At 44.1% G+C, this 13,047-nt stretch overlaps 1 protein-coding gene across 1 annotated transcript in view; it reads left to right on the plus strand.

Annotated features, from left to right (window-relative positions):
- fam49bb (family with sequence similarity 49 member Bb) overlaps positions 1–13,047 on the plus strand; it is a 32,003-nt gene that overhangs the window by 7,145 nt on the left and 11,811 nt on the right. The window contains exons 2-4 of the mRNA XM_054623120.1: positions 1,915–2,006; positions 11,336–11,418; positions 12,584–12,705. Coding sequence (XP_054479095.1) covers positions 11,346–11,418; positions 12,584–12,705 — 195 coding nt within the window. The 5' untranslated portion in view covers positions 1,915–2,006; positions 11,336–11,345. The remainder of the gene's footprint in view (positions 1–1,914; positions 2,007–11,335; positions 11,419–12,583; positions 12,706–13,047) is intronic.

The raw sequence follows: 13,047 nt of genomic DNA on the forward strand, positions 1-13,047 counted from the left end.
AGCACTGAAGTAGATGACGGAGTTCCTATTATTAGCAGAGAAGCCACAAACCTGAAGTAGTGATGATGTTGGTCATTTGCCACAGCCTTGTTAATACTTATAATAAAACATTTAGCTTAAGATTGTGGAAAGGAATTACTCACAGCATTTTCCTCACTTTTCTGGAGATGGAGGGCTAATAATTCAGCATGTTGGCATGCCGACGTTAGCATTGAGCTCAAAGTGCAGTCTCACAGAGCCGCTAACAAAGCTGTAAAGTTTTGTTTGAATAAGCAAAAACACCTCGTTAGGTATTGTTATTTTTATTACTCAAATTTCTTTATTAATCTAGTTTATGTTTTGACCACATTTTTTTTGACTTTCTTTCTTTAACAGACAAGGTAAACAAAGAAGGGATTCTCACAATATACCGTTTTGGAGTAGGTGCCAAAACTCTGGTATTAAATGAGGACAAATTCTGAAAATAATCCAAATTATAATCGTTCACTGAATGCCCAAGATTTCGTACCAATTTTAAACCTTTTCCAGCTTGAAGTAGGTGCAGATTACGAACGCAACACACTTGTTATTTTAATGCTCATGACTCCATGGTTCTGATAATCTTGCCTGTGTTTGTTGAGTTAATTTCATGGAGAAAACAAACAAAGTCCCTTTAGTTTCCTCTTGAAATACTAATGGACTGTAACCCCTATAACCTCATGTGCTCATTCAAGGGAGGATTTGGCCTGATGTTGTGGCCCCCAGCTGTAGGCATGATGCATAGCTGACTCCCATGATGCCCTGACACAGATGTCACCCAGAATGTCCCCTGTGACATGTCAGCTGTAATGCATTAGGGGCAAGTCGTGGTCAGTTTGCATGAAGGAAACGCCCCGTTGGAACGAGCGACAAGAAGTTTTATTTAGGTTCAGACGAATGTCTCGTTGTTATTTCAGAATGTAGCCTACTTCTCTCTTTTACCTTTTTTAGTTTGTCCCTTTTCACAGTGTCTTGTTTGATGGTGTTTGCGTCCCCAACCATCTCTCCCTCAGCTCTCAGCGTTCTTGTGGGTGTTTCAAGTTTCAGGGTTTTAAGTCTGATCACATTCATGCGTGACCAACACCAGTTCTAATGCATTGCATTCGTATGCAGCCTGGTGAAGAGAGCAGTGCCTGGGTCCTAACAGTCTCAGTCTGCTGAGCTTATTCTCTCAATCAGGTCATGTGAACGACTTGTGAAACGAGCTTGTGGCTTACAGAGAATGTGTGAAACCGAGCAGACTCTTGCTTTGTCCGGTAACTAGATGTGTTTAGATAAAATGTGTCTGCTAACTTTTCAAAAAATCCTAAGCTTTAGTTGAATGAAAAGTCATGAACGTGAGCTGGATTTGAGTCATCTGTGTTGAAGCGTTCACACAGGAACAAAAGCTGAAATGAATCAGAGGAAGTGTTACACAATAGGAAGCGGTGTGTTTTTTTTTTTTTTTATGTGCGCCTATTTGTTCAATGTTCTAAAAAAACTCTGCAATTAGTCCAATGTTTCACATGAAAGGTGGGACATAAGAACCACTCTGTTATTGCATTCTTAACCTGATATCTGCAGTTCCCTTTTTTGTGTGATTTTGTTGTGTTAACCCCTAGTTTAAAGGGAACCGACATTGAGATGGTATGAGTGTTTTCACAGGCAGTGTTTTGTCAGAGGTGTGACCTGTATCTGTGAAGGGAGCACCCAGTTGTGTGATCCAAGTGTAATTTGTTCCACTGATAATGCACAAAAAGAAGCAGTCTTTCAGGTACTTGAGACAAAGAATGAAGTGTTTTATTTGCATAAGGATGCCACAGTTTGACCTAATTTTTTGCAAAAGACCCCGAAATCTGCTTCTCTTCAGGCCCCAGATTGTCATCCATGTTTTCTTCCTGTTGACTCGTGTTTCAGAGGCTGACCTCTGGTGGAGGACTGTGACCCGGGGCCACCTGCCAGGCTGGGCTTCCCTGCTCCTGACTGACCGTCTCAGAGCTCCACTGCTGGTAAGTCTTTGCACCAAGTCACACTTTCAGGATTGTAGCTTGTTCTTGAAGGATTGTTTTAGGGCTGCAACTAATTAATATTTTCATTATGAAGTCTTGTTTAATTGTTTGGTGGATTGAATGTCATTAAATGGGGGGAAATATCCAAAATCTTAAGATATCTGATTTAACAGTTACATAAATGTGAACCTACCCCGTTCAAAGTCTATAAGCTGCATGTCTGCATTGTATTCACCAGTTAACTATTGTTATAAAATAGGCTTTCATTCTCCACCCCAGATTACCATCTACATATTTGCTGTGTATTTATTTCTATTCAAGGACATAACCCAGATCTGTTCCTAATTTAAATTAAGGTTACGTTTCAAAGAGGTTGTTGAGGAAAAACAAAAATATTGTACGTTACGCTAAGTCTGCATTTCTCCCATTGTTCCAAGCTAATTCGGGTCATAGTGCACACTGAAGGACTTTGACTCTACTGCCACTTAGAAAAATGCCTCTATTCATTCAGCAACCCAGCTTTCTTTCCACTGGGGGAGTTTTCCATTCAAGTGTGGGCTCAGCATAGGTAGGCTGAAAAACGATATATTGGTTGGTGGAAAGAAATCCAAATATATCCAAATATAGTTCTAAATACACTAGAAAAATAGATACAGGTCAGGTTTTTTTAAACTGGGACACTGTCGGCTTTAGTTTGAATGTAACATCACATCGCTCTCTATGGACATTGTGCCCCAGCTGGCGTTGATTCAAACCTCGCCAGAACTGCCCTTCCTGTGACTCTTACACTCCTGTAAACCTGTAAAATCCCTTCAAGACGGTTTCTCTTCAGGTTGTCGTGTTGAGAAAAAAGACGCACACTTTCATAGAAACACTCCTTACGTATCGGCCATGTTAATAAAATCACAACTTTTATTGTCAATCATCTCTTTATCTGATGTTTAAACATGATCAAAGAACCGTAGGAGTAGCTGTGGTGCACCGAAACAAAGTAGACATGTCATTATGTAAGAACGCCTGTGGTATACCCATTATAGTCTCAATGTGCCGTGCCGTGCCGTGCCGTGCTGTGGGTGTATGTGTTATGGCTGCTCAGGAAATGAAGTGCATTGTGGGCCATGAAAAGGAGTTGAGTAATGTATGTTCTCCCAGCTTCCTGTCCCCCCTCGAGGCCAGAGTGTTTATGTAACTACAGGGCGCAGGGTCACCGCTCACACAGCACTCTGGTAGCTCTGACAGGAGACTCACTTCTTGTTGGACTACATTTTACATGTTTTTATTTAATAGTAGGTTACCTTTTGACTTTAAGTGGTTTTACTCTCATTTTAGACCCGTATATTTTAGCAATGTGTAGTTTTACTGCATGTTTCTATTTTATGTTTCCTGCTCACATGACAAGGATATTATTATTTTTTGCTCTCAGGTTGTCTTTATTCACCTCCCATCATTTTCCCCCCCCTGCTTGCATGTCGAGCCATCCCTGTTGTATTTTCCTCCGTGTCTCCTTGGAGATTGTTACCATGACACACACAGCCATCATACGATTGGCTAAGCTCTGGTGCTGGAATGCTGCACCGTTTTGACAGCTAAGCCTCAGGTGGTTCAGTATATAGGATCACTAAGTCAGTGAGAGGTGTGTGTGTCTGTGTCTGTGTCTGTGTGTGTGTGGAGGCTAATGCAAGCTGCCGTGGCGCCCTAGTAGGATTCAAATTTATTCACAAAAATAGCCTGAATGGCAAGCTATTTTAGTTAGCATGCAGTACACAACCCCGTGGCAGTACAGAGGAGCAGTAAGATGTACTGCATTACAAATGGAGAATGGAGCCGAGGTAATGCAGCAGGCCCAGTGTTGTGTGAATATATACACAGGATGGATTAGACTCGCTAAGCCAGGGGGAGGTGTGGCACAGTAGCTGAGGTGAAGCTGTTCTTCTCTCTCTTGTTGCTGTGATCATAATTGGGTCAATAGTGCCCCCAGCTGGTGAAGCGTGGTACTTCTATACCTGTGCAGATGGTGGCTTTTTGACGTTTGTTAGATTTATAGCTCTAGACTTACGGTTTCCCCAACTCTCTCCCTTGTCTGTTATTGTCTATGACCATATCTGCAAGTCTGCCATTAAATACAACGCAAAAAAAAGTTGTATGTTTCTAGCAATTCACTCAATTTACCTATTATTTAGAAGGCTTGATTAAAATGGTGTGGAAATATCCGTTGCTCCACTCATGACTCAGCATGTGGAAGATGATCCGGCCCCTCTCGACCTCGACCGCTGAGCAGGTAATTTGAGATGGTATGTCTGAGTGGGTGTAATACGTAGAGTGGCTTGTTATATCAGCTAAAAGCTCCCAGCCTCTCCTCGGTTATCTATTATTTACGCCCCTGGAGGGCTGACACTGTATTACTTCCTGCCCAGGTTTTCCCTTTAAGGAAGCACATCAGGCTGCTGTCATTCCTCTGCAGACCGACGTGTTACAAAGCCTTAATGTCGGGCAGATGAGTATGAAACATGGCAATAACATTATGGTCTGCAGAAATGTCATGTTCATTCTATTCTATGTTTTTTTCCCTGAAATGGCTGCATGTGAACACTGGATGGTGCTCTCGCATCACGCATCAGTGCTGCTTCTCATCACAAGAAACTGACATATCCCCTTGAGTTGGATTTTTTTTTTTTTTTCTTTGCTACTATATTCTGCAGCAAGTGATATTTCTCTGCACAGACATTTCACTGTAACGGCTGCCATTTGTAATTTGAATTTGTACATTTCGGCAGAAGCAGTCCTGAAGCTGGCGTGTGATGATAACAAGGGTTTGGGAGTGGTCTTTCCCCAACGTTCACTCCGTGTGTGCATAACCGTTCTCATCCTCCAGATGGCACTGCTCTCTTTCTGAATGAAGATTCTGGTACTCTTTTATCTGACACTTGCATCCAAAACCCTCCACTGGGCCCCACCCAAAATCCTGTTAGGGTAATATTGTGCAGGGAAAATTATATTTAAGGAGATGCTCCACTGTGTTTTGTTCAATTTAAATCAGGCTTTGATTTGGCTCAACACCTACTTATGGGAGGCACCATGCCCCCCTAAATGCTCATCCTTAATTCCCCCTCTGTCAACAGAGGGAGAATTTAGGGAGGCAGTGACATCGTTGAGTCAGTCAGAAGGTCAGATGTGTAATTATGGTTTAGGGGCTGTTATAGAAGAAGAATGGCTTTGGTGTTTGAATGGCTTTTAGGAGGCAGCCGCCCTGAGGGAGGTGCTGATCAGACCGACGACAGTGAGTCAATATGCCCCCCTTAATGACTTCACAACACATCCTAGGAAGGAGTCAGAGGACTCTCAAGGGCAGGGTGGGGAGGGTTTCCTCCTGAGCCAGATGTTCAGCGGATGGAGCAGAGAATCAAAGTGCTGGATTTGGGGTAGAGTTCCTACGAACACTCTTTATGACTCTTTAGATGTACCCGTCAGAAAGTATCTCCAGCTTTCTTTTGGATAAAGAGCAGCATCTTCACTAGAGATGATCATACAAGGCCCCTGTGGTGTCTGAGGAAAAAGTCGACTTGCTGTGTCGTCGTCGTCGTCGTCGTCGTCCTCCCCCCCATTTCAATTCATTGATCTAAAATATTACCACCAATCCGGGGCTGTCAGCATCCGTCTGTGTGTTTTGATGGTATAAAGTGTTGCATGTGACTGAAGAGCGGCGCTGAGAGCCTCTTCACAGAGCTCCATTTCAATGGAGCCGGCGTTTTAGCTGACTCTTGTGTATGTGCCTGTTGCCATGGTTTCCAACTTTCATCAGGTGCCGTCCAAAGCGAGGGGGCTAAGCCGAGGATGAGGCGCTCCCACTTTCATCCTCCTCTGATCTGCTTCTCTGCTTCTCAAACTACCGGTTTCATTTGTTCTTATCCATTTTGTGCTGATTGGGTTTCTTCGCGGCTGCACTGATTTGATGCAGGAGTTTGTTTGTTTGTTTTTTTGGGGAGGGAATCTTTTTATCTGCCTGTGGGGCTGCAGCTGATACTGGATGACAACTGATGTATCGCCGTCAGTTGGCATGATTCAATCGCCCTGTGAGGTTTGTTTTCAATTGCGAAAATCTGGGTGAGGGGGGCATTAGTTGATGTTTGCAACAAAACAGAGGGCGTGGCTACATGGTCATCAGGTTCACCCAGCCCCATAAACAAACAAATGGCAGACGCCCCTTCCTTCCTCACCGCCATGTGCCCCCTAAGCCATTTTTAGTCAGCTGGGTAGGATTGGCAGGCGATGGTCTGGGGGGGGGTGGGGAGAAGTCGAGTTGGGGGTGGGGGGTGAGGTGGGAGGAGGATCAGGGGCGGGAAGAAGGGACGCATGCCATCCCCATTTGGGAAGTGCTCCCCATTTTTCTGCCTGTCGACTCGGGCCAGTGTCAGTGAGCTCCGGCGGGTCCGGGTCTGGCCGAGTGGGCTAATGCGATGTGGCGTGTCACCCGGGGAATCTAGGTCAAGTTTAAAGCTGCCTGGCTCTGCTGCAGTGTGACGCCTCGCAATCCCTCCCCTCCCGCACGCCACAACATCATTCAGCATCCTCACCTACATTACTATTTATTGCAATTTTTTGACACAGACAGAAAATGAGATAATGCATTTTTTTCTTTTCTTTCTAGACCCACATCTAGTGATCTCAGACATAAACACACATACCCCCTGCTGGCTCTCCCCATCCCCCCTCCCTCCCTCCTCTCCCCCCCCTCCCTCCACACCCCAGGCAGGCTCTGTCTCAGCCTCTCCACGGCGGGGCCCACGTGACGCTCCGCGCTGTGTCTGCGCCCGGTCGGGGAGGGGAGGGCGTTGTTTTTCCTCCATAGTAAAGCAGCAGGGCACGTGGATCCTCATGCTGCAGCCGAGTAGTGGAATGTCAGCACTATCCCTCGCTTACATTAGTAAGCCATCAGCCCCGAGCTGTTTTTTTTTTTTTTTTTTTCCCTTTTGCTGGACATTGCCGCAGTGCTTGGTTTCAGCTGTGCCCTGCTTCTCGGTGTGCTTATGAAAGGGCAGGCACAAAGCTGGGAGACGTTAAAAGCCAGTGCCATCCAGAGGTCAGGCTGCTGCATGGGCGTGGCACTGTTTTGGTGTCTTCACCCAAAATAAGCCCAAACCTCTTTGCACCATCTGCAATCTGCAAATATTTGGGAGCTTGAATTTTGCTAGTATGAATCGAATATTTTTTGTTATATTTTTTTTATATTTTTCATAGCAAAGTGACAAATTGTATCATAATATTCAGCTCCATTAATTTGTTCATTTTTATCAGCATATGATGTTTATTTTTCATATTTTTTTATAAAAAAAAATGATATTAAAGATGTGAATTTGCTGAGCTGCACAAAAAAAATCACATTAAACCAATAAGTGCCCAGTAGTGGAATTAAACATTTCTCCATCGTCTCCAGTTAACTTCACCCCCCTACTAATCCGCTGTTTTTGGTGCATTACCTCATCTGTATTAATATATGCATGTACTTTCATGCCTACTACTACTGTACTCGCTCCTCAACCGGAGCTCGCCTCTCATTGGCTGCTGCAATGTTTTCAATGGCACCCCAAATTTTTTTGACTCCATGGATACAGGGAGCTGTTGGGTAGATCAGCTCAGCCAATAGGAGAGCTGCGCGGGCTCCTGCTTGTCAGATTCTGCCCCTGGCCTTAGAAGCAGCCCTCCCTCCCTCGCTGCGAGCACGCGATGGCTCAGTGGGGGGGTTCAAAACAACAACAAGGCTGTCGTCGGGCTCTCTGTGGTGCCCCGGACATGCCAGCACTCCTTGGTTCTACTACAGCCACTGAGGGAGGGAGGGAGGGAGGGGGGGGCTTCTATTCCTCAGTGTGTCTGTGTACCCTCAGCCAGCACTTCATCCTCTCACTTACTACGCTATCGCTAAGCAACCAGTTACTCAGCTATCAACACATATTGTCATCTTTAAAGGGAGGTTTGTTGTTGAAACAATTGAGAAATGATTCTCAGGATGACATTTGAATGAAAGAGTAGGAGTATAAAAGCTGTAAAATGTACAAAATTAATCTGCTCTTTTTCTGGTGCACTTGAGGATTCTGTGGTGGATGTTGAAATGCATCCACGCAAATCCCCGTCCTTAAAATGACCTTATTTCAAGCAGCAACAAGGGAGCAGCGCTGGGCCTGCCAGGCTGCCAGTGTTGGAGCGCTGCGAGTCCTGGCATCTGTGCCAGCCAGCCAGCCGGCCGGTCGTTCATACTCAGTCTGTGAGCGGCTGAAAGGTGGCGGTAGAGGACCAGAAGAGGCCCGGCGATGATGGGCAGTGCCCACATCATCCGGCAGGGTGGGGTCAGTGACAGCTCGCATCTCTTCTGAGGCCGCATCAGGTGCTGCTTTGCGACAGCCAGTGAGGTGCCATCGCTGGCACAGTCAGACATTCAGGTCACATTAGAGGAGGGAGAGGAGACGAGGCTGGACAAGGCAGGTGGGTCTTTGCAGGTGGTCACTGGGTCGAAGGAGTGACTAACCGTAGTTAAGGCGGCTTTTGAAGTAAATAAACGTAAAAAAAAACGACAGACATTAAGTGTTTTTTGAAAACTGTTGCGGGTTGAATTGGAGTAAATTGCGCTGGTTGGAAAAAAACAAAAGGGAGGTGCCCACCAAATTTTTAATAGTCAAGATTTATTGATGGACCACATAAAGTCAAAAATAGGGATGCGTTCAACATTTATTTTTATGACCTATTCATCTGCTAGTTTGCTTTTCAATTAATTTCTTAGTCTCCTAGTTCAAAATTTCAGTCCAAGGTGGCCTCTTTTTAAATGTATTGTTCTGTCTGAACAACAGTCCCAAGATATCCACTTTACTGTCCTATAAGACATTTTGGGCCTTTTTTGCTTAGAAAATGACTTGATGATTAAAATGGTTGCGGATTAATCTTTTGTCCTTCAATTCATTGTTTCAGCTGTAGTCAGAAGAACAGATGTTTTAGTTTCCCTGTGTGTTGTGAGGCAGAGTGAACCCGAGGAAGCATTAACATGTTAAAGGAGTCTCTTGCTTCTCTAACATCTATTAATAGACGCGTCAATCGAGTACCTGCTTACATGAAAGGTACTTTTATAAAAATCTTTGTGTACTCAAAGAGTTGTGTGGAAACTGGCCATGCATCAATAATATTTCCTCTGTCAGAGTAAGGACATGACCCACTGTTCAAGATGCAAGACATGTCACCCTCCATCTCCCCCTCCACCCCCGATGGTGCATCTCATGCATTTTAAAAGCACTCCACCCGACCCCTCTGCTCGTGCCTGCTGAGTGTGTACTTTGTTCTGTCCCAGAACCTCCCTGTCTCCCAGTATTACCTGTGTGGACATGATTTACCCTGTCACCGCTGGCCTCTCACTCAGTCACTTTGGCTCTTCACCTGTCACTCATCTCAGATGACATCTGCCAGCCGAAGTTTAACCCCGTCATTATTCTGCGTGCACCCTCTCAGAGTACATCCTGTCCGTCTCCGCTCTGTCACCGAGGGTTAAAATCGGTCTCCGCTGACGGAGCCTGCCGCTGTTTCTCCTCAAACTACCGCAGATCTCTGACTCGTCATATGTCTGATGATCGGCGCGCTGCTTTCTAGGAATTGAGAGGACCGCCAGGGCAGAGAGCGTTGCAGCGCTGCCACCCCTAGCTGCTCACATCACAGCTTGACGTGAATGTTGAGTATAGATGCGTCGCAGCGGGGAAGGTATGGATGTGACAGTAAAGTCACAGCATGACTGCCAAAGCTTGATCACACCAGTCATTAGCCTCTTCTTTGACCTGCACGTCATCTCAAGTCACTGTCTCATTTACAACACAGGTATACTGATAAAGCACAGCCACTTTGAGCAAAGATCAACCTAAACACTAATGAAATCTAGTTAAAAGATGTTTTTAAAGTGTGAACGAGAGAGAGAGGAGCTCACTTTGTTCATTCAGCTGTTGTGTAGCGGTGGTTTGTTGGTTGGTTAACCATTTCTGGGTGAAAGTCCACGAGTCTGTTGTTAAAGTACAAAGCAGTTCAGACTCTGCTTTGGTTTTGGTGCTTCTCCCTGCATACTCTCCTATCTATTGATTAGTTAATCAACATGAAGTTAACTGTTTTGATAACCGATGAACTGCATTTATCAAGAAGAGGCAAACACTGGCCGGCTTCAGTCTCTCTAGTATAAAGATTTGTCAGACAAAACAATTGAAATGCCTCTTTAGCTTAGAAAATTGTGATTTTCATTTTCTTCTATTATTGATTAATAGAACCCTAACCCTTTGTCTACAACTTGTGAAAATAAAGAAATGAGTGAGACATCTGTCTTTATATTCCTTGTTTCAGCTGAATAACAGCCTTGGACCCCGGCACAGTTGTCTTACTGTCACATTTGTCAAAGAAAAGCAGCAAATTCTCACATTTGAAAGGTGGAAACCCGAGAATGTTTTTGCTTTTTTGCTTGAAAAACTAATTAGATTGGATGATAATTTATCAAAATAATATCCAGTTTTTTGTTTTTTTTTGTCTTTTCAGCTTTATAATCATTAATTTGTTGCAGTCAGACTCTCATTTCCCTACACTTAAATGTTGTCTAACATGACTCATGGAATGCATATATTTATTATTATATTATAGTCTTGAGACCCCTGTGCTGTGCTCCTGCAATAAATTTTAATCGCTGTACCACATGTGCCATATGTGCTTATTTTACTAAGGCCTATTAAATATTGATGTCATGTCTCGGCTCCTCCGACAAAGACACTGCATTGCTCTTCCTGAAGACGTTGTGCTTCTGCAGAGAACACAAAGTTATTTCAATGCACACAAGGTCGAATTCACAAACAAACTCTAGACTTCATAAACAGGTCCTCTTAATGTTTCTGCATGACAACTTCCTTTACAACAGTTTAATTGGATGTGTCCTGTTATGTGCAAACTACCTCACTGCTCCATGTGTAGACGTGATTAAATGTGATTTCCCTGCGGTGGCTTGTGAAATGGATTACTTTGCGTACAACTGCCTATAAACGCTCATGAAAAAAAAACGTATCTCAGTTTTTCTATTTTTGGGGGGCTTTATGTTGTGACATCTGGTTTGGCCTTGGCACAGGAAACACGCATGGGAGCGGGGGGTCCAAGGGGAGCGCTGGTGTCTGTGAGCAGCGGGCACATCTGGGGCACCACTGGGTCCACACAGGCACCAGAGCAGTGAGGCACAGCGGGAGCGAGGTGTCATGGATACGCCGGTGTTTCACCACCTGCACACTTCACCGCCGCATTCCTCCATTAACTGATCTTTCTCTCTTCTTCCTCTACAGGTATCGTAACATGGGGAACCTACTGAAAGTCTTGACTTGCACAGATCTGGAACAGGAGCCCAATTTTTTCCTGGATTTTGAAAGTGAGTCTTTTTCAAGTAATGGCTCCCTCTCCCGATATCGATCACATGAATATCTTACCATACCATTATCAACTCTGAAACTCTTAAGTCTTTTCACCCCCTACTTATCTTTTACTCTATGTTCTTCCCAGCGGCAAGAGAATCAAATCTACCACTAGAGCTTCTGCACTTTCCATCAACCTGCCTCTTCCACGATGGAATGTGTGCAGAATATCAATCAGGGCAGAGTTGCAGCAGAGCCCCCTCCTCAAATATAAAGCACTGAAGTTCAGCTGCTGCATAGCCTAAGGCCCCTCAACATGGCTTGATCCTGCACTGAAGTGTTCTCACACTTGGCAAACCCAGAGACTCAGTCATACCTTTTTGAGAAAACAATGCCTCATACAGCTCCCACTGTTTCTAGGTGATTTTTATATTAAAAGAACATCGCAATTATATATCCAACAAGTACCTTTTTATGCAACGCATAATATTGTAAAGTTTTTCTCAAAATGTACCACAGTCTTCCCATTGTATTTGCATTTTTCAGAATGCTGTTACACCCTGAAATCATACCTCAGCGAGGCTCACACCTAATACATAAATGATGATTTTGAAAATTAAATAAATTAATGATAAAAAGAATAAATACAATATGAAGTGAAAAGACAATACTGCTGTTGATATCAGCTGAGTTTTAGACACATATAAGCTTTGTTTTAAACACTTCTTCTGCAGGCCAGCAGGAGTTAACAGTCATCACACTTGGCAAGGTGTTCTTGCTTCAGGTGGTGGGTAAGGTTCATCGTGTTCTTCACTGCCACTTCTCTCAAACAGAAATAAATAAATAAAAAACAACTCTGGAAGTGAACCTTCTCTACACCCAGAGAGTGTGTATAACCTTTTTTTTTTTTTTTCTTTCTTCTCTTATCTTGCTCCATTTTCTTCTGCTCAGCCAGGAAAGTGGGTGGCGTCAAAACTAAACACAAGGCGCTGGAAAGATTAGTTCAGTGAACTTTTCATTTGCATAATTAAAAGTTGCATATTAGACGTTATATTAGATCGGAGGATTTGCAAGCGTCCCTAAAGGCTGCCTTTTACTGTATTAATGAGCCAAGTGTGAATATGGATTTACTACCAGTCACATTCACCCCGCTGACCTTGTTGTTCTTGTTGTCCTCTGCAGACGCCCAGCCCACAGATGCAGAGCGAGAAGTGTGGGAGCAGGTTGACGTGGTGCTGAAGGACGCTAAGGGCATCCTGGATGAGCTGCAGGCGTACAAGGGAGCGGGGCAGGAGATCAGAGAGGTACAGCTGAGACAAATATCCACCGCCGACCGACGGGACACAGAGCTGCTGCAGAGTTAGGACAGACTGCTGTGCAGAGAAGGCATTGAAGGGATGCTGCTTCAGGTCATAGGGAGAATTTAAAGGGCCTTTATTTAGAGTTACTATTTTTATCAGGTTTGTTTTCAGTCATTTCTTTATTGATTGCATCTGTCCTCTTGACCATATCACCCACTGAGTCAAAAAAGATTGGTTTAAAAGAGAGTAAAAATAGTCTGTTTATAAGCTCTGGCCCATAAATGAAGCTTGACACTAGAGACATTTTGCATTTAATATCCAACTGTAGAAGTATTGGCATCTCAT

The sequence above is a fragment of the Anoplopoma fimbria genome, chromosome 21 (genome assembly GCF_027596085.1).
Source record: "Anoplopoma fimbria isolate UVic2021 breed Golden Eagle Sablefish chromosome 21, Afim_UVic_2022, whole genome shotgun sequence".
Classification (NCBI taxonomy): Eukaryota; Metazoa; Chordata; class Actinopteri; order Perciformes; family Anoplopomatidae; genus Anoplopoma; species Anoplopoma fimbria.